General features: G+C 54.5%; 2 protein-coding genes across 3 annotated transcripts in view; one reads left to right on the forward strand and one right to left on the reverse strand.

Annotated features, from left to right (window-relative positions):
* Nucleotides 1-1385: 1385 nt before the first annotated feature.
* On the forward strand, nucleotides 1386-13382 carry BAP1 (BRCA1 associated protein 1). Of its 2 annotated transcripts, none has more exons than XM_053953841.1 (17): nucleotides 1386-1488; nucleotides 3824-3853; nucleotides 3951-4005; nucleotides 4664-4796; nucleotides 5191-5310; nucleotides 5782-5843; nucleotides 5915-6057; nucleotides 6618-6696; nucleotides 7325-7448; nucleotides 7754-7871; nucleotides 8246-8433; nucleotides 8779-8912; nucleotides 9515-9987; nucleotides 10108-10265; nucleotides 10965-11057; nucleotides 11581-11653; nucleotides 11934-13382. In XM_053953841.1, the coding sequence occupies exons 1-17, from the start codon at nucleotides 1452-1454 to the stop codon at nucleotides 12065-12067; spliced, it is 2154 nt and encodes a 717-aa protein (XP_053809816.1). In that variant the 5' UTR covers nucleotides 1386-1451; the 3' UTR covers nucleotides 12068-13382. The 2 variants fall into 2 exon arrangements, with proteins under 2 accessions (XP_053809816.1, XP_053809818.1); XM_053953843.1 differs by having other exon boundaries at nucleotides 10108-10211.
* A 130-nt stretch (nucleotides 13383-13512) lies between these two features.
* Nucleotides 13513-25281, reverse strand: part of DNAH1 (dynein axonemal heavy chain 1) — a 71988-nt gene continuing 60219 nt past the window's right edge. The window contains exons 56-79 of the mRNA XM_053953839.1: nucleotides 24941-25132; nucleotides 24319-24486; nucleotides 23860-24051; nucleotides 23318-23449; nucleotides 22977-23102; nucleotides 22451-22570; nucleotides 21497-21646; nucleotides 20931-21091; nucleotides 20588-20813; nucleotides 20306-20501; nucleotides 19959-20110; nucleotides 19285-19481; nucleotides 18743-18887; nucleotides 18147-18305; nucleotides 17577-17708; nucleotides 17220-17390; nucleotides 16621-16800; nucleotides 16367-16543; nucleotides 16023-16193; nucleotides 15700-15830; nucleotides 15208-15352; nucleotides 14749-14955; nucleotides 14151-14385; nucleotides 13513-13788 (exon numbers count right to left, since the gene is read on the reverse strand). Coding sequence (XP_053809814.1) covers nucleotides 13667-13788; nucleotides 14151-14385; nucleotides 14749-14955; nucleotides 15208-15352; nucleotides 15700-15830; nucleotides 16023-16193; nucleotides 16367-16543; nucleotides 16621-16800; nucleotides 17220-17390; nucleotides 17577-17708; nucleotides 18147-18305; nucleotides 18743-18887; nucleotides 19285-19481; nucleotides 19959-20110; nucleotides 20306-20501; nucleotides 20588-20813; nucleotides 20931-21091; nucleotides 21497-21646; nucleotides 22451-22570; nucleotides 22977-23102; nucleotides 23318-23449; nucleotides 23860-24051; nucleotides 24319-24486; nucleotides 24941-25132 — 3987 coding nt within the window. The 3' untranslated portion in view covers nucleotides 13513-13666. The remainder of the gene's footprint in view (nucleotides 13789-14150; nucleotides 14386-14748; nucleotides 14956-15207; nucleotides 15353-15699; nucleotides 15831-16022; nucleotides 16194-16366; nucleotides 16544-16620; nucleotides 16801-17219; nucleotides 17391-17576; nucleotides 17709-18146; nucleotides 18306-18742; nucleotides 18888-19284; nucleotides 19482-19958; nucleotides 20111-20305; nucleotides 20502-20587; nucleotides 20814-20930; nucleotides 21092-21496; nucleotides 21647-22450; nucleotides 22571-22976; nucleotides 23103-23317; nucleotides 23450-23859; nucleotides 24052-24318; nucleotides 24487-24940; nucleotides 25133-25281) is intronic.

Consider the following 25281-nt stretch of genomic DNA (forward strand, 5'->3'; position numbering starts at 1 on the left):
CACCTCCGGGGACAGTGACCCCACACCTCCCCGAGCAGCCTGTTCCAATGCCTGATCACCGGCTGTGAAGGAATCCTTCCTGATGTCCAGCATGAACCTCCCCCGGTGCAGCTTATGACTGTGTGCCTCTCATCCTGTCTTTAGCTTGGGAGGAGAGGCTGGGCAGTACAGCCCCCCATCAACAGGGCAGGCTGCTGAGCCTGAGCCGCATCCCCATCATCATCATCATCGTCATCATCATCATCCCCAAACAACCCCACCAGGCAGATGCACCCACATTATTATTCCTGCTGTTTCTTTCTGCCCAACACGCACATTTTCAGAGCCCCTGTTATGAGCACTAGGCATGGGGTCCATCCAACAGCCCTGCATGTTGCAATTTCTGGCAGAGGCCTCGACCCCCAGCAGTGCTGTGAAGTGTTACAGTGAGCAGATCGTCCTTGAGGCACAGGGGCAGCACCGAACAAGGATTCGAGTAGCACAGTGTCTAGAGAATTACAGGCAGAAAGTTGACGAGCGTGTGCCAATAGCTAAATTCCCCAGACAATGAAGGGAAGTAGCAGCACACAGTGAGGAAAGGGAGAGAGGCTGGAAATCAGTCACCAGAAAACACAGAGGGGTGAGATGTGACAAACCCTATTGCTTTAGAGCCAATAAACTCTAGACATCCATCCTTCCTGCACACACTACGCCAGAAAGAATGTGAAAAACACGTTCACTCTCCTGTGAAACTTTAAAGTTTAATAAAGGACAGTAGGAGACAAAGACCATAAAGCAAAGATTTTTATGGCCAGGTGTGTCTCAGCCAGGAGCACACCTGCTATTTTAGAAACACCCTTTATATACCATTTCCATGGCATCAGCCTGTTACATATTCGTAAACAATTATGCATAGTAAACTTTTCCCCAAACTATTCTACATATTCCAAGAACTGTTTAGCATGGCTCCTCCTCGGTTCCACCTTTTTAGAGCATGTGTATTCCTTGGTTGTGGTTTTAGTCCTTTTTTATCATCACCTCCAGTTTTTGGTCCCCGGCCTACACTGCCTTCAGAGGGTGAGTGCTGAAGGTTGGCAGATCTGTACAGGTGTCCTCACCCTGAGTGCACTGCACGCTGTCCCACCCAAGCAGGCATTCTAACACAAGCATACTTACATCGGCTATTCCACCAGGCTTAATTAACCACAGAAATAAAAACTGCACCTCTACAACAGAGCTACTTTAACACCACGCATGCGAAGCCCATTCTGACGCGTGCGAAAGGCCAGCATTACAGCAGGCACCGATGGCAGTTCCAGCCGCGGCCGCGCCGCCACCAGCGCCTTCCCCGGGAGCGCCGGGCCCTGCGCGCGGCCGCGTGACGTCACCGCGCGCCATGACGCACAGCGGCGAGCGACGGCGGGGCCCGTAGTCGGGGCCGGACATGGCGGCGCGGCCCGGCCCGCGGGAAGATGAATAAGGGCTGGCTGGAGCTGGAGAGCGATCCCGGTGAGCGGGGGCACCGCAACGCGCAGCGAGCGCGGCTGGGAGCTCCGAGGGACACACGGGCAGCGGGGCCTGGGTGGCGGGGACGTGGGGGACGGGTCAGGGAGGCTGCGAGGGGCAGGCTGGGGGTGTGGGCTGCACGGGTGGAGCTTTGGGGGTGGGATTCGTGGTGCAGAGGTGGAGTTTTGGGGGGGCTGGGGATGGGAGGAGAACTGGTAAAGTTTGGAGGGGCTGCGGGTAAGGGGTGTGCAGGTGAGGTGTTGGGGGGCCGGGCTGTGGGTGCATCGGTGAAGCTGTGGCGGTGTGGGTGTGCAAGTGGAGTTCTGGGGGACTGAGATGTGGGGTGCAGGCCTAGAGCAGGAGGGTGCAGGAGGGCAGGACGGGTGCTGGAGAGGCCGGCATGGGGAAACTGGGAGCAGGACGGTCACGGGTGTACCTTCCCGCTGCCTTGGGGGGTGGATTCTGTGGCGGAGTGGTGCAGTTGTTTCATGGGTTGGGGTTTCAGGGCCAAAGCTGCTGTTGTCTGAAATGTTGCTTTAACCCCCTGAGTCGCTGTAGTGTGGAATGGGATTGTCCTGTTCAAGGCTGGGAGCTGCTCTCTAGGATGGGGTGGTGAGTTTTTGGGGCTGTAGCTGAGGAAATGTGATCTCTGGAATTATCCTTGTCTCTTGTGCTCAGCAAAGGATTCTGTCTGGTGTCGGTGTCCCAGTCACCCCCAGTTTTGCTGCTTTTTATTCTGTTTACTGGTACTTGGAAAATGCTGAAATCATTCCTCTCCTGGCTTTCATCATGGCAAAAAGTCCCAGGACATGGTTTGGATTCTCACAGCTGGCAAGGAAGGTTATTTACTTGGGGGACAGTCTTTCTGGGCAGAGGCAGGTTTTTTTTTTGGCTGTGTGGCAGTTTGGATGCAGGGGTGGCAGCTGGGACAGATGTTAGGAGTGACCCATGTGCTGCTCTCAGCTTCCAGCACATCCCACTAGCTGAATATCTCCCCACTGGCTCTGCTTGGGGCTTGGGGTGAAATCTCTGGGTGCTTTGCTGGTCAGGAAAGGTTGGTGGATCCAGGTTTGGGCTGGCTGCTGGGTGGGGAAGAGAGCCTTGGGGACATCCAGACTGCTGGCATAGTGTTATGTGTGCTTGTGCACATCAGAATGTGTCCAGCCCACCCATATAACCTGGTGTGGGTGTTGGAGTGCTCCAGGAGAGGTGTCAGCAGCAGGACTGTGCTTTTTCTGGGTGCTGAGGTAAAATGAAACACTGAAATATGCCAGAGAAAAAAAGTGGGGTTGGAAGGGACCAGGAAGGTGATGGAGCTTGGTGTGATGGCCTGGCCTCACACTGGTTTGAAGCATGTTATTTCCACAGCATATTTTTTCTCACTGACAATTTGGTAAGAAATACAGTGGTTTTTGCTAAATTAATGAAGACTTTTTGCTCCCAGGAGTTTCCTCCTGTTTTAATAATTTCAACTTTGGTGTGGAAGCCCCTTGGGCTCTCCTTAATTGAGCCACATACTTAAATCTGTTCCTTACAGGCATGTTTCTCTGGATTTAATCCTTCTTTTTGGTATTCCCTGGACTTCCTCCCAGGCTTTCAGCAGCCTTTCTAAGGGAGCTAAAAAAGCAGATTTGTTATTCCAGTCTCGAACTCGCTTACTCCACATGCAGAGTGACTGCCTGAAAATTGGGCTGACTGCCTTTGCTCCAGCATCAGAGTGGCAGCTGCTGCTCAGTTGCTGATGTATGATAATCCTTGTTTTCTTGTGGTTGTCTCTGTGTCCCTGCTTATGTCCTCCTGAATTCTGTAGCCACTGGAGACAGGCTGTTGGATTTGGTTCCCCCAAAGAGACGGGGAGATGAAGATCAGCGTCTTTCAACCCTCAGACTTCCCTGCAGACCTGTTGCTGTGATCTGGATTTCCCCTCACTGGCTTTCACTAACATGAACAGAAATGATAGTTTTAAAAAATATCTTGTGATATCTTCAGTCATTTTTCTCTCTGGTTACAAGTGTGTGTGTGTGTGTCATTTAGGTGCTGCCTGCTGCTGCTGCTCACTTGGCAAGCCATCTGCAGTGGGCTCTGGCAGGAAAGAGTTGGTTCAGGTCCTCTTGAGGAAGAGGATGATCAGTGGGGATGGAGGGGTGAAGGGAATTGGAGCTCCTCTGAGCTCAACAGCCCCACTGCTGGGACTCGGTGTGATCCTGGTGCCACTCTGCTGTGGATTTTCTGGCTGTGCCTTGCCTGGGACCATGTGGGACTCTCAGGGGATGATGACAGCGGATTTCCTCTCTGCTCTCTTCAGCCAGACGTAACCTGTTGGGTTTGTTCCTTTCAGGTCTTTTCACACTCCTGGTTGAAGATTTTGGTAAGTCCTAGAAACCTTTCTGAGAAGTCATTTTGTGCCTGACATTACCCTGTCCTTTCTGGTGGGCCTTACACCAGCTTCTCTCCTTTGTCTGCAGGGGTCAAGGGAGTGCAGGTTGAGGAGATTTATGATCTGCAGAGCAAATGCCAAGGGTGAGTCAGAGGCCTGGGAGTGTGAGTTGTGCTAAGCAGAGTGGTCTGTGGGCCTGGGAACTCATTGCCAGGTGTTCAGAGGGGCCTGTGTGAGCTTGTCTGTCATGGAGGTCAGAGCTGTAAGTGATGGACCAGGTTTGGGGCAGGTGGGGGACATCCTTCAAGGGATTTAACTCCCTCTCACCATGGAGAGGTGGTGTGGTTGCAGTGTGAGCTTTCCCCCTGTCCTGGTGCTGTGAAAAGGATTTGAGGCTGTTGCTTCTTAAAAGCCATTGCTGAATTCTTCTCAAGAATGAATCCAAGGTAAGTGTAAAAGGAGGGTCATTTGGTGGCCAAGCACTGTTCTGCAGGTCAGTCAGTGTCCAGAGGGGATTTTCCCATTTCTTTGTCTTCGGCCTCTTAAGACTTGTCAATCCCCAAAGTTTTGAAGCTTGATTGTAGGCTGAGCCTGGAGCATCAGCGCAGGAGTGCCCTCAGTAGTGTCGGGCTGGGGCAATTGTGGCAGGGAGGGTCACTGCCAGAAAGGTGGCTCTGGTGGTTCTGCTTTTCCCCTCTCTCTTTGCTCTGCCTGTGAAACAGAAGGTTTCTGATGCTGGGCAGAGCAGCCCCACTGGTGTGGTTGGTCCAAAGCTCTGCAGCTGCTGCTTTCTCTCTGCAGCCCCGTGTATGGGTTCATCTTCCTGTTCAAGTGGATTGAGGAGCGCCGGTCTCGCCGGAAGGTCTCCACGCTGGTGGATGAGACGTCGGTGATCGATGATGACATCGTCAATAACATGTTCTTTGCTCACCAGGTAGGCTCCAGGCTGGGGAAAAGTGTGTGTGGGGTGTCTCCTGTGACACCTCAGGGAAGCAATGTGGTACTCGGAGGCTGCGCTCAGATCTTGCCGATCGTGAGGGCAGCTCCTCTTTCCTGGGAGTGTCTTCCCTGAGCTCCAGGTTGGAGGTAATCCAGTGAGGGCTGGGAGACTGTGGCCTCTACTGTGAGCAGATGCTCATGGGGCATGGTGAGGCTCACTCAGTGATACTGATTTCCCTCCTTCCTGTGAGAGCTGAGGTCAGTTTGCTGCTCTCACAAGTGCTGATGGTTCTTGCATTGGTGCTTTCGGTTGATTGTTGTCAACACAGGGGTTGTTGAAAGGCTGCCTTGTTCCTGTTGGTTAAGTTGGTCTTTGTGTTATTCTTTAGCTGATCCCCAATTCCTGTGCCACCCATGCCCTGCTGAGCGTCCTCCTGAACTGCAACAATGTTGATCTGGGTCCCACCTTGAGCCGCATGAAGGATTTCACCAAAGGCTTTAGCCCTGAGGTAGGGGCAGGGTCGGGCAGGACTGCAGGGGTGCCACAGGTGGCTCTGCCTCTTGCTCCTCTCTTGGGGTGATGCTCTTCATGAGCTGGCTCCTTCCCTGCCCTCTGTGGCTGCACATTGCACCAGGCTTGCCTCTTCTCTCATATTCCTGCCTTGCCTTACTCAGAGCCTTGGTCCCCTTTAGGCTGGGCACAGCTCTGAGTCTTCTGTCATGTTACTCCCTATAATCAAAAATCCTCCTCCCTTCAGACCTATTGTGAAGTCTGTTTTTCTCCAGCTGTGATTTATTCAGTAGAAATTGCGTGCTTTTTCCATCTTGGACTTCACCTGTAACTCAGAAGAGTAGAGGATGTGCCTGAGGGTTTCTGCCCTGGTGCTGTGGGTAGATGGAGGGAGGGAGTGGGAAGGTGAAGCATTTTATTTGTTCCCTATCACTTCTCAGCTGTTCTCCTCTCTTGCTGTTGGCTGCAGAGCAAAGGCTATGCCATTGGCAACGCCCCGGAGCTGGCCAAGGCCCACAACAGCCATGCCAGGTGAGTGAGGGGTGTCTGCAGCTCCCTCTCTCTGGAGGAGGCAGACTCTCCATGACCTCTCTCCCTCGCAGGCCAGAGCCACGGCACTTGCCAGAGAAGCAGAACGGGATCAGCGCAGTGCGGACCATGGAGGCTTTTCATTTTGTCAGCTATGTCCCCATCAAGGGACGGCTCTTTGAGCTGGACGGGCTCAAGGTCTATCCCATTGACCACGGTAAGAGCCCACCTGTCCCTGCTTGTTGATACAGGTGAATAGCAGCCTGGTGTGTCCCAGTGTATTGGTTTTCATTGCCTCTTAGTGTTAAACCAGTGTTAATGTTGGCTCTCAGACTCCAATGGCTCCCAGATTTGTCCTGAGTTTTGACAGCTAATTTTGGAGCCTGTGTGCTGGGGACTGTGCCTAGAAAGCAGTTATTTCTAAATGCACTGCTTTTGTTTTTCCAGTCTTGTCATTTTCCTTCCAGTTGCTCAGGGCCATAAGGTCCTTCAGCTCTGAAATAACTTCATATAGCAAGGACAATTTATCTCCTTGCTCTCTCCTTGTGCCAAATAACCACTGTGTGGACCAGACAGATGGTCCAAACAGATCCCACTGGGCTGCCCAGGTTACTCCCTTCTCTTAGAACTTGACCTCTCAGTTCTGTCATTCAGGCAGTTATTTATCCCTGCCAGGTTTCTATCTGTCAGTCCCTTTGGTAAGGTACTCACTTCATGTACTTGGTTTACTTAAGAATGGCCTGCTTTGCTAAGTCCAGCTGTGTCTTGTTATCACAGGGCCATGGGCAGATGACGAGGAATGGACGGACAAAGCCAGGAGAGTGATCATGGAGCGCATTGGCCTGGCCACTGCAGGGTAATGCCCTGGCCCATGGGGCAAGCACTGGCCCCTTGCCATATTCCCCTGGATTATTTGTACTGTGGTTTCTGAGTGGCAGGTTGTGGAAGTGGGGGTGGAGGTTGCCTATGGAGAGGTGCAGGTGCTCTGCCCCTTTCCTTCTCTTGCCTGCAGAGCATGCATTCCCTGTGTGATGCAGAGTCCCTGCAATGCTGCACAGTGTTAAGAGTGGCCTGATTAGGTCTGGTTAGTGGTGCTTCTGGTCTTGAGCTGGGCCTCTTGGATGCTTGGGCATGTGGGTGACAGCACTGGCATAGGTTGCCTAAAGATGTTGTGGAATCTCCATCTCTGGAGCTATTCAGAAGCTGTCTGGATGTTGTCCTGTGACCAGCTCTGGGTGATACTGCTGGTGCAGGGACTGGAGCAGATGACTCCCATGGGTCTCTTCCCACCTCAACTAACCTGTGACTCTGAGAGTCTTCTGTGTGGTAGCTGAAGAAACCTTGTACTGCTTCATCGGCTGCTATGAGGTTGACTTGGTTTTAGGGAGAAGCCTTGGGTGTGTTGGTGTTAAATTCCTGGGCAGGAGGTGGGGATAAGGCTGTCACCACAATCCTGTGGCTGAGGGCTGCTGCCCTTCCTGCAGGGAGCCGTACCACGACATCCGCTTCAACCTGATGGCCGTGGTGCCTGACCGGAGGATGAAGTATGAGTCCAAACTGCACATCCTGAAGATGAACCGCCAGACTGTGCTGGAGGCCTTGCAGCAGGTAGGACAGCCCAGGCCCTGAGGGAGTGTAAGGCTGGTGGGGGGAATAGGCTTTTTCAGGGCATCTACTTGTGCTGTCAGGGCCCTGGTTTTATGGGTTTTGTTTGGCCTTGGGAAAAATCTTATGGGAAGAGGACACTGCTTGGCCATTGCTGCTCACCTGGGAGGTAGTTCACCTGTGTCGTTTGTGTGTCTGGGCACTTGGTGTTTGCTCACCCTCATGAGCTCTGCAGTGCTTGAGTGGGAAGGATGTGGTTTGGGTCATTGCTGGTCCAGCAGGCAGCTTCTCTGTCATTTGCTTTAAAGCTTATCCGAGTAACTCAGCCTGAGCTGATCCAGACCCAGAAGTCTCAGGAGTCTCAGCCTGGTGAAGAGGCAAAGCCAGCCAGCAGCAAGACTGTGACTCCAGAGAGCACTCATCCAGGTAGGACCTTGTACCAGCAGTGTTGCCAGCCTGGCCTGCCATGGAGTGAGCACAGGATGGTGACAACAGCTGGCTGACCTGGAGCTTGGGGCAGTTTTATTGTCAGCTTCACTTTCTTTTCTGTGAGCTGTGCTCCATGTGCATTGTGCTGGGGAATGGTGATGCCTGTGTGTCTGGAGCTGTGTTGGAGGGTGTGAAGCTTGGAAGTGGGAGGGCTGGAGCTTGGGGACACCTGTGACAGATGGAGGTGGTTGTGGTGGTCTGGGAGAGTGCAAGAGCTCTTCTCTCACCTGGGTGAATAAGGGGTGGTAGAGGACATGGAGTAAGAGGTGATGGTGCTGGTGATAAAAGGCTGTGCTGTGCTTGTGTGGCAGATGGCACCGATGAACCCACCAGCCAGGGCCACCCCACGGCCACGCAGAGCCCACCCAGCAAATCCAAACCGGTGCCAAAGACAGCAGCGAGCGGCATCAATGGGGCCCCTCCAGCAAACCCCAACCCCATTGTGCAGAGACTGCCAGCCTTCCTGGATAACCACAACTATGCCAAGTCCCCCATGCAGGTAGGCTGGAGTGCCAGGCTAGCGGCACACCTGATTCAAGCTGAGCTCTTTGCCTGCAGTCCCTCCCCTCTGTGGGACCACAGCTGTCAGCTGGCCTAAGCCCAGCCCTGCCTTGCAGCCAGCCTGGCCCAGCACTAACCCAGGCTGGGAGGGGAGAGGGTAAATAAAGACTGATCTGACAAAGAGGTTTACCTTAATATGTGTAAACTGAGCAAAAATGGGGAAGGGTCCCTGTTTCCTCTCAAAAGAGCCAAGTCCTGGTGTTGGGCTGGACCAAGGATGAGTTCACTGGGTTCTTCCTCCTTGCCCTGCTGCCAGCAGGCCTTCAGCAATGGTGTGTTGCAGGAGGAGGAAGACCTTGCAGCAGGAGTGGGTCGCAACCGGGTCCCAGTCCGACAGCACCAGCAGTACTCAGACGATGAGGATGACTATGATGATGATGATGAGGAGGAAGTTCGTAACTCCAACTCAGCCATCAGGTGACAGCTTGAACTGTGGGTGGGGGCCGGCAGCTGACATTTGCAGAACCATCAGCGAGGACTTCCCTAACCTCCTTCCTTAGATCTTGATAATTCCATTCTTCTCTTTACCTTCTATTTTACTTTTCAGTCACTAGGTTTTGTAAAGTCCTACTGTAGCTCTTTACAGCCAACTCTGAATTTCAGCTGCTCTGAGAGTAACTGTGTATTGGCAGCAGGCTTTGGGGCTTTGAGGAGCCTTGGTTCCACAGTGCTGATTGCCAGTTCAGCTCCTGGTGACAGTGTTGGTGTGCTTGGACTGCTGCTGAGGCCAGGAAGTTTGGGTCACAGCAAGGGAGCACTGGGGGCTTTGGAAGAAGAGCGGGGAGTACACAGCACCCTGTGCCCCCCAGCAGTGTAGGGTTCCCTGGGGCTGAGTGTCTCAGTGGTGCTGAGGTGCTGCAAGAGAAGCCAGTGGCACTGGGGGTGATGTTGAAGTCTTTCAGACCTTGTTTCATCCCAGCAGGCAGCCTGGACTGCTGAGCGCAGAGCTGGCAGTCTCCATGGTGGGCCCCCACCTCTTTCCACCAGCTAATCACCTTCCCTGCTGTGTTTCTGGGCAGGTACAAGAGGAAAGGGCAAGTGAAGCAAGAGCACGTGGCAGGGGCTGCAGATGGCCAGCTCTCTGTCCTGCAGCCCAACACCATCAACGTCCTGGCTGAGAAGCTGAAGGAATCTCAAAAGGATCTTTCCATTCCCCTGTCCATCAAGACGAGCGGCGGGGGTGCTGCCGTGGCAGTGGTCACCCACTCCCAGCCCTCCCCCACCCCCAGCAACGAGAGCACGGACACGGCCTCGGAGATCGGCAGCGCCTTCAACTCCCCGCTGCGCTCTCCCATCCGCTCGGCCAACCCCACGCGCCCCTCCAGCCCCGTCACCTCGCACATCTCCAAGGTGCTGTTCGGCGAGGAGGACGGGCTGCTGCGCGTTGACTGCCTGCGCTACAACCGGGCTGTCAGGGACCTGGGGCCCATTGTCAGCTCCGGGCTGCTGCACCTCACCGAGGATGGCGTGTTCTGCCCGCTGGCTGCTGCAGGTAAATGCCTGCTTTAGGGGGTGGTGTCTTGCCTGGGGTGACAGGACAGTGTCCTTTGACTTCAGGGCTGGATGCCAGTCCTTTGTGGTGGCTCCTAACACTTCCTTCCCCTGTGTGCAGATGGGAAAAACTCCCCCTCTTCAATCAAACTCGGTGAAGAGGCCCCGGTCGCGATCAAACTGGAGGAGAAGGAGGGCAGTGAGGCCAGTGACAGCAAAGAGAAGGTGGGACTTGGCAGGACCAGTGATCACCCTGGGGGGGAAAAGTATTCTCCCAAGGTGAGTTTTGTGCTGCGACAGCCCTGGGAACGTGGAGCTCACCCGGAGGCGCAGCAGCGCTGGCAGTGACTGAACTGCATGTGCACGGTGTCCCCTCGCGTGTCGTCGCAGCCGTGCCTCGAGGCACAGGGCAGTGCAGGTTTTGTGCCTTGCGTCATCTCGGGGACCTTTGCCTTGGTAGTAGGCACAGACCCTGTCTCTGCAGCTGAGACGTTCAGCTTGCTGTGCTCTCTTCTGGGCCAGGAGCTGGTGGGGCCCCAAGTCCCAGCCTGCTGGTAACTTCACAGCCTGTCTGTACCCCCCCAGCTAGGGGCAGAATGAGGCTCAGGAAGCACAAGTGCACCAAGGGCTGCCTGGAGGAGAGCTGGGTAGAAACTGCTATTCCAAAGACAATTCTTCAGATTTTGTTTTTGAGGGGAAGCAGGCCCTGAGGGTGGGGGGGGGAGGTGGATTCTGGCACACAGGCAGCCCTTCCCTTGTCCCAAAACCTTGGGGCTGGGGCAGAACCTACCTCCCCTGGGGTTAGCCATAGTGAAATCCCAACAATTAACTTATCTCCTTGTTTTCCCCTGGCGAGTGTTTTTCCTTTGATGAATCATCCCTCTCCTAGCACAGAGATGAGCACCTGCCAGCTCACCCTGCTGGCTCCTGGGCTGTGGCTGGGTCTGTGCTCATGTTTGGTCTGCTTGATCCTGATAGGAGCTGCTGGCGCTGCTCAAGTGTGTGGAAGCAGAGATTGCAAACTACGAGGCCTGCCTGAAGGAGGAGGTAGAGAAGAGGAAGAAATTCAAGGTGTGCTGCTGGCTTGTTGGCACTGCTGATTTAGCTGCCCAAAGGCTTTTGTCTGGGGTGGTTTTATGTAAAAATGGAGGGAGAGTGGTTCAGCTGAGAATGGTGATGAGGAGCATTCAGAGTCTCTTCCCTGTTAGCAAACAGCCCAGTGGGGCAGACCTATTACCAGGACAGACCACAGCCCTGGGCCAGCACTGGCAGCCTGGGAGAGGGTGATATAGTGCTGGGATGAGCATCAGCACTGATAGGAGGCAGGGGAGAATCAGCAGAGATATCTCCCGTGCCCACCTTCACCTCTTCCCAGCTGCTCTTTGTGGAACATGCTGGCATCTGAACTAGGATGTAGATAGTCCCAGTTTTGCACTGGCCCAGGATAGGCTGGGAGGTGGGTCCCTTCCTGCTTCAGTCTCCCTAGCCTGTGGGCTGGGCCAGGCATGGCAGTTCTTTGTCCCCTGTTAACCTTGAACTCTCCCTTTTCCCTGCCCCCTGCTTGTGGCTTATTTGTGGATTTGTCTCTTTGTAGATCGATGACCAGAGGAGAACCCACAACTATGACGAGTTCATCTGTACCTTCATATCCATGCTGGCCCAGGAAGGTGAGCCGTGCTCATAGGGCAGAGGCTTTGGGGAGCTGCACTGAGTGTGGTGGAGCAGCAGCTGGGAGCCTGGGCTGCTCACCTTGCCTGGCTCCCTGTTTAGGCCAGGCTTGGGGCACAGGCTGACGCTCCATCTGGGGAGCCACAGATCTCTGCTTTCTCCTTCCAGTTTATAGTCCCAAGAGATGCCCATTGATGGCTTTTGAGGGAGAGAGGCAGGGCTGCCCTCTGGCATGGGTAATCCCAGCACTCCAGGCCCATGTGTGTGCTCTCCCTGCAGGCATGCTGGCCAGCCTCGTGGAGCAGAACATCTCCGTGCGCAGGCGGCAGGGAGTCAGCATCGGCCGCCTGCACAAGCAGAGGAAGCCGGACCGCCGGAAACGCTCCCGCCCCTACAAAGCCAAGCGCCAGTAGCCAGAGAGCCAAGACTGGGAAACAGTAGCTGGGCTATCTGGCTTTGGGCACTGGTACTTGGATCTATGTTACCTTTTGCCCAAGGAAGAGGGACCACAGTGACAAGCCCTCAGCCCAGGTGGAGCCTGGGGACAAAGGGAAATTGGGTTTTTCTCTGTGCCTAAGCTGTGATAGGCAAGAACCTGCCTCGAGGAGTCCCTGCAGCAGAAGAGAGTCTGGAGTACTCAGCTGCCTGACCATGCCATGGCAGCAGCCAGGTGTTACCACCTCTGTCTCAGCACCCTGGCTGAGGACTGTGACTGGAGGGAAAGAGCCCACCCAGCTGGGGATGGGTCTGGCATTGTGGGAACGCTGGCAATGCCCATGGGAGGCTGTGCTGGCCGCAGCTGGCTGTGGCTTGTGTCCCCCAGTGTCCAGGCCTTCAGCTCTGTGCTTCCCTGGGATGTTCATGTCTGTGTTTTCTATCCTTCTCCCTCCCTTCCCCAAACTCATTTTTGGTCCTAACCCAGACTTTGGCCATTCTTAGCAAGGTGGCTCCAGGACAGAGCCACTTCTGCACCCACCCCCCACTGCACTGCCCACTGCTGGCTGAGCTCCTGAGGAGGCTGACACCTTCCCAATGTAGCTTGGCTCCCCAGTGGGCTGTGGCAGCTCTGTTGCTGGATGAGGGTGGATAGGCTTGTCTGTGGAGCTGGGCCTTGTCCCCAGTCTTCTGTGTTGGTGCTGGGGGTGGCCTGTGTCTCTTGCTGCCCTGGCTGCTCTCCTCGGGACCAGTTCTGTGGCCCTGGCAAATGCCTGTGGGTCACAGAGCATTGCACCAGGCCCCAGGGGAACCCTATGAACAGACCAGGTGCATATGGTGGCCTTGGTGGTGCTGGGCATGGCATGAGGGTGGACACTGGCTGTGGCTTGGTGAAGCCTCTTGGCAGGGGGAGATGTGGCTGGTTGCTGCAATGGTGGAGGTGGGATGGGGGCAGCAGCAGAGGGAGCCCACATCTCTTCCCCCCCAGCTGGCTGCTAACCAGAGCTTGCTGGTACACCCTGGCTGCCTCTTGCCTCCTGCCAGCCCCCAGGAGCCTGGCAGAAATCTGAGATATCAGAGGTGAGCACTGCCTCCAGCGCTGTCCTGGGGTGGAGCTGCCACAGGAGAGGACTGAATATTTTCAATATGTGTGCAGATCTTAACTATGGAATGAAATAATTCTTTCGGTATTTGTTGAAGGAAAGAAAATCCTTCTGTCTCTTGCTGTGTCTAATATCAAGTGCTGTAAATAATGGATCTGTCTGAAGGAATAAAGCTATCCTGTAATGGCCAGCCACAGAAGGGGTGTGTGAGGGAAGAGGGTGGGGGGCACTGGGGCTGGGAGAGCCACGTGCCAGCTCCATGCCTTGTTATCCCTGCTGGCACCTCTTCTGTGATGCAGATTTGAAGTAATCATGGGGAGTGCAATGACACCAGGCTCCATTTATTGACACACCTCAACAGGGGAAGGGCAGGACTCACCTCAACAGAAGGAGAGCAGGAGGAGAGGGGGGCAGCAGTCTGGCTCAGGCCCTCAGCTGCAGTGGGGTCCTGGGCTGGCTCGCTGCGTTTTCTGGCTAAAAGTCCAGAGCACAGATCAAGGCTGTGCCCCGTTTGATCCAGTGCTTCTCTGGCTTGTCCGTAGGGATCTCCACAGCAATCACGTAGTTGGTGGAGTGGCCCGTCGTTGACAACGTGCCTGTAATGGGGGAAGCAAGGGCAAGAGGGTGGTGCTGCTGCACACTGACCAGGAATCCCAGACAAGTGACTCCATCCAGGAGCCCTTTTCCCCACCCTAAGCCAAATGACTGGCTGAGCAAGGCTGGGGGAAACAGGCTTGTGGGCCTGAGGGGAGCCTGGCCATGGGCACTACTGCAGAGCCAGGGTGCCTGGCTGCTCCATCTCCTCAACCACAGCAGGAGAAATCTTTTCTCCCTGGCTAGCCACTGCCAACAGTGCCTTGCTCTACTCCCATGTATGGCAGGAGGAACTCCCTACTGCCCCTCCCGGGCTGCCCCTGCAGCTCCCGTGCTTCTGGAAGTCTGCCTTTAGGGCACCTACCTGCGCGAGTGAGAGTCTTATAGATGGGGCACAGGTAGGAGCCGGATTCTGGAGGCTTGCGGTTGGGGACAGGCACCAGCCAGATGACAGCCATCTCCGTGTAGAGCTCCTTGGGGCGTGACTCTGCCAGCTTACCCGCAGCGGCGTCCCAGCGGGCGCCCTCCAGGAACAAGCCATGGATGTAGCAGCCCACGTCGGGCTGGCGCGTCAGCTCCTTCACCGACTCCTTCATGACCTGCCATGGGGAGGAGCCGCTGGGCCCTCGCTCAAGGCGTGTCCCTGGGGGCTCAGCCCCAAGAAGCCTCTTAAGTAGCTCTTAGTTAAGCCAGCACTACCAAAAGAGAGCGTGCCACAGCTCTCAGAGGGGCAGCCTGGGACAGAGCTGGTGGAGGGGGATGTGAGCAGGTCTGGAAGCAGAAGCCTCTGCCAGCCTTGGGGAGGTGTCTGGCAATGTGGGTGGGTGGGTATATCCAAGCACAAAGAGGATGATGGACAGCTGGGTAGGCTGGTGGCTTCACCTCTTGGGCAGGTCAGGACCTTTGTGGCCTTCTAGCAGGAGATTCCAAATAAATTCAGACTCTCCACCTGATTTACTGACCTTGAAGCTAAATGAGATGGTGTCGATGGAGATTACAGTCTTCCTGGCAAAGTTCTGCAGTGTCCCAGTGAGGAAGGCCTGGGGGAAGAAGAATCCACTGATCCAGAACACAGAGGGGATCCCATGGCTGATCCAGTTCTGCAGAAATTCAATCCGCTGCACCAAGTCGTTCACCCACGACGCCAACGGCTTCAGGGACGGATAGGCCTGTGGGGCACCCACAGAGGGAGGTGCTGAATGCAATCAAGGACAGCCTAGACCTTGTGCCTCAGCTGCTGAGATCTGCCCAGAGCCCAGGGGATGGGAACAACTGGGAGCTGCACTAGGCAGGAGACATCTCCATGCCAGGGGACCAAGAGCCAGCTCCATGTGAGACAGCCCAGTCCAGCAGCAGCTGATAACCCACTCCTCTGGTTTGGGTGAGCTCTGGCAGGCAGCTGGGCTGGCTGGGGCACATACCTTGGCATTCCATATTTCAGGAACAGTGTTGTTGTACAAACTGCTGGCCATCAGCTCCAGCCGAGAAGACATCACGACCAGGCCCTTGAGAGCTTTCAGCAAATCCTTCAGACTTGAGGCAACCTCCTCCAGGAGCTTGTTGTACCTACAGAGAAAGGGCAGAGGGAGCAGAGCAACTCAGTCTAGTGATTTATCACCCACTGCCTGCCCAGAGGGGGTTGGGGACAGGCGTGGTTCTTTAGACACAAGTGAAGCTCCTCCATGTAACTCCCAGCCCCAATCCTCTTCAACAGCTGCTCCCCCAGCCCTAAACTGCTGACTGTTACACGTGGAGACAGAATCAACCAAAGGCCCCGGCTGGGACAACACAGTTGTTAGGGTGACTGCCAACCCCACTGTTGTGCTCAGTACTGAGGTTCCCCAAAGGTGGGTGGCAGCAGGGGCCTGCACATCTCTGCTGTTCCCTAGGATGTCATCCCACAGGAGTTTTACCTGATCACCTCCTGCACCAGCACTGTGTTCATGGATTCCTCATAGAGCAGCGGGTATTTTTGGATCACTTCCTGCACGTTCATGGGATCAGGCAGCTTTGCCAGGATGTCCTTGGAGGTCTCCTCTACAATCTGGGAGGAAAGCAGCAAGGGGCAGCATCTTCTAATCCACCCCATGGCTGCTGAGAAGTGGGAGAGCTAATGCTGGCAGTGCCATCGCTGGCACCCAGCAGGCAGGGTGGCACCTGCTGAGAGCTGGTGCTTGTGGTCACTGCCCACACTGGGCACTGGCTGCCAGAGCACTGTCAGGCCTGAGGCACCCACCTCTTCCCTGCTGCGGCCTCCCAGTGTGATGGTCTTGGGCTGCAGCTGTGAAATGGCCCCCAGCAGCGCAAAGGTCTCGTTCTGAGCGAAGGTGATGTCGGCATTGTCGTGTAAACCAAAGAGCTCTGGGCTGTCATTGAGAGGCAGGCCCTTGACATACTGGAGGTAGCCCTGGAGAGGAATCCACACAGACTCTGAGACCAAGACCAGCTGAAGATCCCCAGGTTCTTACAAACTTACATTCCCCCAGGGACCTGAAAATGCAGTGTGTTTCAGAGAGGAGAGATCCCCTTTGCACTGTGACAATCCCCCTATGAGCTGCAATTTGTGACTTGAGTACTTACATTGAGGTCAGAAGAGGTACTGATCTGCTTGTAGATACCTGATTCAGAATAGGCAAAGTCAGGACTTAAAACCTCAGGTTTGTAGAAATCTTCCAAAATGCTCATGATGCAGCGCCGGTCCCAGTCGTCGGTCACACGGCCGCCGTAGTTGATCTCCCCAGCTGTGTATTTCAGAACCTGCAAGAGACCCCACCATGGTTCTGATCCATGTCTGCATCATGAGCCTGTTCCCTCACAGGGGGGGCAGCTCTCACCTTGTAGGGAATTTCTGCATATTCGTTCAAGAACATGTGCAGCTGACTGATGCAGATGCGGAGGTCTCCGTCTGTGAACTCATAGGGGATATTGAACCCCAGAGGTCCAAACTTTCTCCTCTCCAGCATGTTCCCATGGAAGAAGCAAAGTGACAGCAACAAAGATTTAAACTCTGTGACCTGTGGGAAACAGGGAGAGTTGCTCAGCTTGGGAGGAGACATCCTTGGAGGAAGTCAGGTCCTGCTGGGACCTGGCAGAGCAAATGTGCCAATTCAGGAGTGCCAGCTGGAGCGTGGAGGAGGGGAAACCTCAGTCAGTGCTGCTGTGCTGGGGAAGGCCATGGCTCACTCCTTGCTTAAAGAGAGCTGCAAATGCCTTATGCCAGGCCTCCAAAATACTGTTGCTTCTGTTTCTCAAAGTAAAACTTCCAAGTGGCCCTTCAGAGATGTCAGTTTATGAGAAACACCTCCTCTAGCACATGGATTCTCTAATGGGGAGGAAGATCTATGCCTGGAGAGGAGCAACATCCAGGTGGAAAGCATAGATTGGAGTAGGCACAGAATGGGGACAGCAAGCCAAAGCACAATCTGGGTCTTACCTTGGAGCAAGAATTCAAGAAATCATCACTGAAACTAATGTAGGACTTGAGCAGGTTAGCCTTGACCCCACGGGGGGGCTCGATGGTCATCTTGGAGCCATTCTGGAGAATGGACACAGGGAAGTGGTTGCTCGGCAGACTGGTGAGCCACAGGCGAAAGTCCGGATGCACCTGGAGGTCCAGAAGGCAGCAAGTGCTCAGAGGGTGCAGGCACAGCCCCTGCAGCTGCTCCTGCACTGACTCTCTGGTTCATTAAAGAGCCTATGGATGGGTCTGAACTAGAGCTGGGCTCCTCCCAGGCTGCAGCCTCCTGCCTGTTATCCTCAGAGTGGGCACCTGCTCAGTAAAACATCTCACCTTGCTGGGGTCAATGCCCTCGATGAGTCTCTCCAGTGAAGGCATCCAGCTGGGGGCCAGGTGGCAGTTCTGGAAGAAGACCCAGTTGCCCTGCTCCATGGCACTGTGCAACATGGCTTCAGCACGGGGGCCCTGCAGAGGCAAAAGGGAGAGCTCAGAGACCCTTCCCATGGCATGCTGTGTTCTGCTGAGCAGGACAGGGAAGCAGCTCCTTGGAGCTGGCTGGAAGGACCACTGTCCAGAGCTATGGCCTGGCTTTGCCCCCATGGCTCAGCTGGATCTTTGTTGTTTGGTGGCACAGCAGGTTTTTTTTTTACAGGTTTTACAAGCCTGTGAGGGAGGATGGAGGGAATAGAAAAACTGCAGATGGATTTGGGAAGTTAGAGGGACTGTAGTGGGAGCTGCTGCAGCTCCTACCCCAAGGAGGTAGAAGCAGAAGGTTGGTGAGTAAGGGCCCTAGGGCATTGAGGGTGTTTTCACATTGCTGCAAGTGTTTGACCAAGTTGGAGCTTGGTGAGGTTGATACGAGTGCCAGGACACTGCTGTTCCAGGTATGCACTGACAGCTTACCTGTCCTTGGCCCAGAGAAATGGCAGCGAGCTTTTGTGTGAACTTCATTTCTTCAGCAAACTTGTAGAGGTCGGCAGCGGGGTCAGTGCCTGGGGACAGCACGAACACCAGGGGGGTGGTGGCAGTGGACTCCTTAAACACGACTGAGAGGTCAGTGGTCTGCAACAGAGAGTTGGTTGGAGTGGAGAGGCCGTAGTGGAACCATGCAGCACCTCCTCAGCCCTCCTGGCCTCCAGCTCTCCTCTAAGGCTTCAGTGTCCTCTTGGGTGCCAAGGCCAGGAACATGATCAGTGAGAACTATGTACAGCTCTCCTCTGGCTGCATTACGGTCAGGCCATGAACCACTTTCCCATTTGTCATTTGAACTCTTCCCTTGTACACCTGCAGTATCTGTCCCCTCCTAGTGTGGTTTAACTGGTGGGCATCAGAAAGGCTATCCCTCATCTGAGACATAGGTATTTCCCCAGCTGTGGGAGGAACGCTGTGGCTGTAGAGGGGCACGAGCACCCTCACTGCAATTGGTGGCCCATTTATCACGAGCTTGAGGCCTCCTGCTCCATTCCTGTCCCCACCAGCACCTGCTCTTGGCTGGTTACCTGCGGCTCGATGAAGCGCTGATCCAGGTTCAGCACCACAAAATCCTGCATGGCGTTGGTGATCTTGTCTCCACGCAGACACCGCAGAACCAGCAGCTTCTGGAAGGCATCAAGCTCATCTTCCCACTTCCCGGGCAAAGGCTCTCTGCAAAGCAATTAGGTGCATTTCTGGGGAATGTGCCAGATCCCACACTCTACAGGAAGTACCCAAGTTGCCTGCAGGCAGCCATTGGGGCTTCATAAGGGACAAGGACCTTCCAGTCCCGTGACTGAGGTTGTTGTCTGTAGCTCTGAAACTATAAGCAGGCAAGCCAGAACTGCTTCCACTGGGGAAGCAGCAAATACTGCTAGGATAGGGCACTGAGATAAGGCTCTGCCTCAGGCAATAGTCACTCCTGAGGAGACAAGGCAGCGCCTCATCCTTTTCCTTGCACAGCACTGCACTGGAAGCAGAGCTGGCACTGTGGCTCTATCAGCTCCTCTTGCTCTCCCAGGGATGTCATGTGCAGTAGAGCTAAGCTGACAAAGCAGGGTGCACTTGCCTGTGAGGGCTGAGGCTGTCAAAAATGGTCCTGAATCCTTCAAGGCTGTCTGCAAAATCGTTGTCAAAGCCAGAGAAATTCTTCAAGCTGCTTAAGGCCAGGATGTCTCCCCACGCTCTCTCATTCAGCCAGGCTGGAGCTGGGTTGTCCTTCATCTCCTTTATGGCCCCTCCTGACAGCAGATACCGCCACTCATCCTGAGAACAGGATAGGATTTGGTCATGGATAATAGCCTACCCACCTGAGCCCACGGCACAGGGTGCCACATGCAATTAAAATCCTATAGTATTCTTCTGGCTGCTCTCCTGCCAGGTGTGTGTGTGTCAAGGAATAGGTGAGCTAGAGGGTCTGGTGAGATCAACATAGTGACTGCTCAGCTGCCACTCTCTGCTAACCCCTGCCTGCTCCCTCTGAACTCATTAACCTTTGTAGCAGCCTGGCAGCAAACTGGCAAAAGCTGCAGGGGATTCAGGCAGCTCTGCATGTAAACACAGAGAACAGTTTGAAAGCTGAATAAAGACAGAGGCCCCCGTGTTTGTCCAGCAGGCTGCCAAGCCTGTTGCTAACCCCAGGGAACAAGGCTCCTTTTCCACCCAGCACAGTTCTAGGGGCTGAACAGTCTGTGCTTGAGCTGCCCTGATGGATCCCTTCAAGGACTGGGCTGAGTTGCTCACCATATCGATCCGCCCCTCATTCATCAGGATCCGGGCGCTGACCAGGAAGGCGAACATGAGCTTGTGCTTCTCGAAGAGGCTGCGGCACACGTTGCAGTAGAGACTGAAGGTGATGTAGTTGTTGATGTTCTCCACCCGCTCCGTCAGCTCGTCTGAAAAAAAGGCAACAACCAGACAAGGGTGGGAGGTGCCATGGGGGATGTGGAGGGTGCTCTCCACGTCAGCTCTGGGCTCCTGGTCACAGAGGCACACCCACACCCTGCCTGGGAAGGACAGGTGCTGCTCTCACACGCAGACCGGGTGCAGATGTGGGGTGAGGGAGAGGAGGGGCTGTTCTGGGCAGGCACCTGCTTTCTCAGAGTTACGGATCCCCAAGAGGAAGATGTTGAGGAACCACTCGAGTGAATACTGGTACATGGGGTCCACGTTGGACAGGTCTGAGACACAGAAGTAGAGGATCTGCGAGCGGACAGCCACAGGCACATACTGCATGCGGGTGATGTTGATGTCCTTCTCTGTCTGCTCTGCCACCGCCACCTTGGCCTGGAGGACAGAAGCGATGTCATGGTTAGTGGAGTGCTGGCAGGGGATGCATAGCTGCAGGGGAGATGGCACCTTTCACTTCTGACCTGGATCTCTCCTGCCTTCAGCTTGGATGCCTCCAATACTTTGATGAGCTCCAAGTCATCTACAGGGTTTCCTTCAGAAGTGCTGAGCCGATACAGGATCTGGTCTTCTATTTCCTTTAGTTCCTGACGCATCTGGGCATTGCTAACAATTAGCTGGTTTCTGTCTTCTTCTAAGTCAGGCCGCTCTGCAGCCACCACTTCTCCCAACAGTTGGTCTTCCAAGCCACTACAACAAAAGCCAACGAAGTGAGGGTGGCAGGGGAGGGGGCAACATGCCTGAGGGTCTGAGGACTGCAGAATGAGGCTGAGCAGCATGGGCAACTAATGGGGTAAAAGCAGGTACCTGGGTGACAGGGTGAAGTTGATGAGGGTGAGCTTTGTGGAGACCTCAGGGCTGTAGTGAGGGTTGGGCAGCTTGGTGGTGATGTACATCTTGAAATCATCATGGTAGGGGATCACTGTATCCCCCAGCTTCAGCACGGTGCTGCCTTGCTGTTTGAAGGTCTGTACCAGAGAAGGACAAATACAGGGAGGCTGGGATGGCTACCTCTTGTGAGGGAAGGCATCCTGTTCTGCCCTGGGCTCTGAAGTCAGGAGAGTCTGAAGGCTCTCAGGACAGAGAAGCTCCAAGTTTCCCTGTGGAACTAAAGGCCTGAACGTGAAGACAGCAGTTGTATTTCGTGGCCCTGCCTCCCAGGCAGAGATGCCTGCTGGCAGAAGACCACTGTGTGCAGGAGGTTGTCAGGGTGTTGGAGCCCTGGCCGAGGCACGGGACTCACTCATCCATGTGAGTTCTGCCTGCCCACAGAGACCTACGAACGCACCCCACCCCATGGCACCCTGGCCAGCTGGCCCCTTACAGCTCAGCCAGGTACCCACTGCCCTCCTTGCCAAGGGGAGACACCAGACCTCTTTCAGCAGGACTGGCTCAAGGACTGGATCCAGCTCCTCGCCGACATTCTCCAGCAGGAAGGGCTTCCCAAAACTAATGGTGTTTTCCAGAGTGGAGAGGAAGTCCCGGTCACTCAGCTTGGCCACCTCCAGGCTGTTTTCCCTCTCCTGAAAGGCAGCAGGGGAGGGCAGGGTTTCTGTGGTGTCCTGCCACCTTCACATCCAGCTCTGGTGCACAGTACACCTCTCACTGGCCTGATTTAGCTGTCTGGGGCAGCAGAAATAATATCTTTTCTTGCTCAGCTAGACTTTGGCTATTTTGGCAAGTTTATCCCACATTAGCAGGCACTAGAGACAGCTGAATGAGGCAGCAGAAAAGGGGGGAAATAGGGACAATGTCCTTCACAGAGCCATACTCCTCTGGAGCCCCACACTGCTAATTCAGGGCAGAGCCTACAAAGTGAGAGCAGGTGAGTGAGAAAAGCTCTCAGGGAGCAAAGCAGGAGCAGCTGCCTCAGCTTCCTGCCTGATCCTTCAAAAGGGCAGAAGAGGTACTGGTCAGTGTTTTCAGCACTTTGGCAGTAGGGAATGTACTCAGCAGACAGGTAATGCCACCATAAGCCCTCTGTGCTAGAAACCTGAAAACCATTATGGGAGATGCTGGTGTTGTTTTGTGAGGTGAAGGCTCCCAGAATGTTAGTGGACACCCATCAGAGTGGGAATGTGATTTTCTTGCTGCCTTGCTTGCTTATATGAGGGCTCTTCCTGCCCTGTGCTGCTTTCCCCGAGAAGGGAAATCCACCTGAGATGAATGTGGGTGTGGAGACTGTCTGGTGCTGGTTAGGTTGGGCTGCCACAGCATGGGGCTTTGCAGCTCTAGAACCCAAAGCCTGGAGTTGCTCTGCACAGCTCCTGACAGAAAACTGTTTCCCCTGTCCTGGCAGATCTGGCTTTCCTCCCCACAGCTCTTACCAGATTCTTGATCCACTTGTTTGCTTGTCCTTGTGGGTCTATGTAGTGATTCCAGCGCAGGGAAAATTGGGTTATTACCCCATTCTCCACAGACAGGGCATCGTTGGGTAAACCAGCAATCTAACAGGGTAGAAAATGTTGTTGGGACACCTGGTAATGCACATAGGTGACCAGAGAGAAGCCCTAGCTGCCCTGGTCCCTGAGTCCCAGTGGGTGGACAGGCAATGGTGGTGAAGGTACCTCTGCCAGCAGCCAAGCCCTGGGATGGGGCTGTGCTCTGGGGTCAGGCCTGGGCAGGCTATGGCCAGAGCTTGGCTCTGGGACTGGTGTTTGTAAAGAACAAGCCTTAGGACAGCAATTCCAGTTCTGCAGTGTGGAGATACTCGGCCATTATCCAGCTGCTTGGTGTGGGAGCTTGCCCTTTGGTCCAGGGGATCCTGGTGAGTGGTGAGCTGACTGTTTTAGTCTTTACCTGAGGCCCCTTCTTCCTCAAGTATTGTTTGGTTTGGGTTTTTTTGAAACTTGCCTGCCAGGAGCGGATTTCCACGGGGTCCCCAAGGGTGTTGATGAGGCTTGCATCCTCACTGTGGGGAATGTCATTTTTGACCAGCTCCTCCATCCACTCTGTGGACAGTGCTGCACGGTAGTCTCCCTGCCATGAGAAACACCATCATAGCCTTTCCTTCAGTTGCAGCTAGTCTGTTGTGAGTATCTAAACCCTCCTGTTCCCATTCAAATGGGCTCTGTGCAGCCTCTTGCACAAGTGGAGAGAGATCCTGGAGGGATCTTGCACCCTTGTGTCTTAGTCCTTTCTCCCTGGCCAGGACAGCAGAGCTGTAAACTGAGTGCTGACCACTGCACACTTACTGTGAAAGGGCCCAGGTAGGCCACAAAGCCAGCTGCAACCAGCACGTCCCCAGAGCTGTTGTTGATTTTGTCATCCAGGCTCTCCACAGTGTCCTGCCAACGCACCTTCTCATCAGCCAAGCTGTTGATGAGCTGTGGGATAAGTTGGACATGTGAGAGCTGCTGTGAGGTCTAACCTTGTCCTGCTGCTCTCTGGGTAATGCTGCGGGTGACGTTGGTGACCAGAGGTTGGGGTGCCCCCTGACATAGTCTGAATTCTGTTTGGCTTTAAGCACTCAGTACTGGGATTACTAGGCTGCTCTCAGATGTCCTGGAGAACCATTGTAAACTGAGGAAACTGTGCACAGGAGGACAGCAGCTTTTTACATGAGTGCCTGGCTAGCTTAGCTTTCCAGTCCTGTTGAGCTGCTGAGATTAGGCCAGGTAGCTTCAGCCTAGGATTGTCATGAGCTGCAGGCACATGGGTGTTTTCACCACTGTGCTGCTTGATCTGAACTTGAGCTGCCTCTCATAAGCAGGCAGAACCTAGCTCTGTTCCTTACCACGTCGGCACGGGCCAATCTCTCCAGACACTGCTCACACTTCCTCTCCAACTCCTCCTTATTGGCTTTGCAGGCCTCGTACTTGGCTTGCAGCATGGCAATGCCATCTTCAACCTCCTTCAGGCGTTGCTTAGCTTCGTCAAGGATCAGTTGGGTGGCACGCAGGTCCTCCTCTGCCTCCCGCAAGGCTTGCTGGGGAGATGCACAAGGAAACAGTGGGTGTGTTGGGTATGTGGTCAGGCTCTTCCCCCAGCTTGAAGCAAGAGCTGGTTTTCCATAAAAGCGCTTGCTGGTAGGTGCTAGCTACTGATATCTCAATATCTCAGTCACTCCAATCCCTGGATGACAAAGGCATTATGTCCTGACCTGCAGAATGTATTCCCAGCATCTCCTGCAGAAAGGAGCTGCCAGTACTGTGTTCCCAAACACCAAAGGCAACTGGGTCACACAGTTTCTTACCCGCTTGGGCTCCACGACCTTGGCCACAAAGTGGTACTTGTGCATGGCACGCACCCACTGGCAGATGGAGGTACAGGCTTTGGACACCTTGGCGATGGCAGCTGGCTGAAACTCATCATTGTCAATGTAGGGCTGGATGGCCTTGATCACACTGTCTGGAATATTGTCCTGCAAAGAACGGTGGGAGAGAAAGAGACTCTCCTTGGTCAGATCTCTAGCATGCTCATCACTGATCTCCTAAGAGTTTCCCCCAGAGGCAGCAGCACCCCAGGACCTGACAGGATGGTCAAGGCATCACACTGGAGCAAAAATAATCAAATGATTGCATGTTGAGGTCTGGGAGCCACAAGTGTGAAATTGGATAAATCCCTTCCCGTACCACTTCTATCTAGCTCCTCCCCCAAAAAGAGCAGGGGGACAGAATGTGAAGACTTGTGTGTCTGGGTTCCATTGCATTGAAGTGCACCCAACTCACATGAGGGCTTCCAGGCCAAATACACCCTCGTCCTTAGTGGTGCTGAAGGGTGTTGCCCACAAGGAGCTCAATTTGTTACTGCTGTGAGAAGGATGTCTGTGAAGCAATACCTCGTCCCAGTCGCAGCTTCCTTCTGCCACTGCTTACCTTATCATAATCATACAGGCTGTTCAGGAACTGCACTGGGTCCTGGAGAAGGGCCCTGCCTGGCTCCCAGTAATCATCCACCTTGGTGCCTATCTTTTCTCCTGCCACCTTTTTGGGCTTTTTTCCATGCATAATGCAGACAGCTTCAATCACAATCTTCACACCAGGGGGAGGCCGCTGCAGGGCTCGTACCTGCAAAACCCAAATGGAACAGTGGGTTAACCTGATTCTCTGGGAGATGGGGTGCTCATCCTTCCCTCAGCTGGGCCAGAGGAGACTGGGACCAGAGGCAGGACAATTCAAGGATGCAATACACAGGCAGGAAGGACAGGGATTTGAAG

The sequence above is a fragment of the Vidua chalybeata genome, chromosome 12 (genome assembly GCF_026979565.1).
Source record: "Vidua chalybeata isolate OUT-0048 chromosome 12, bVidCha1 merged haplotype, whole genome shotgun sequence".
Classification (NCBI taxonomy): domain Eukaryota; kingdom Metazoa; phylum Chordata; class Aves; order Passeriformes; family Viduidae; genus Vidua; species Vidua chalybeata.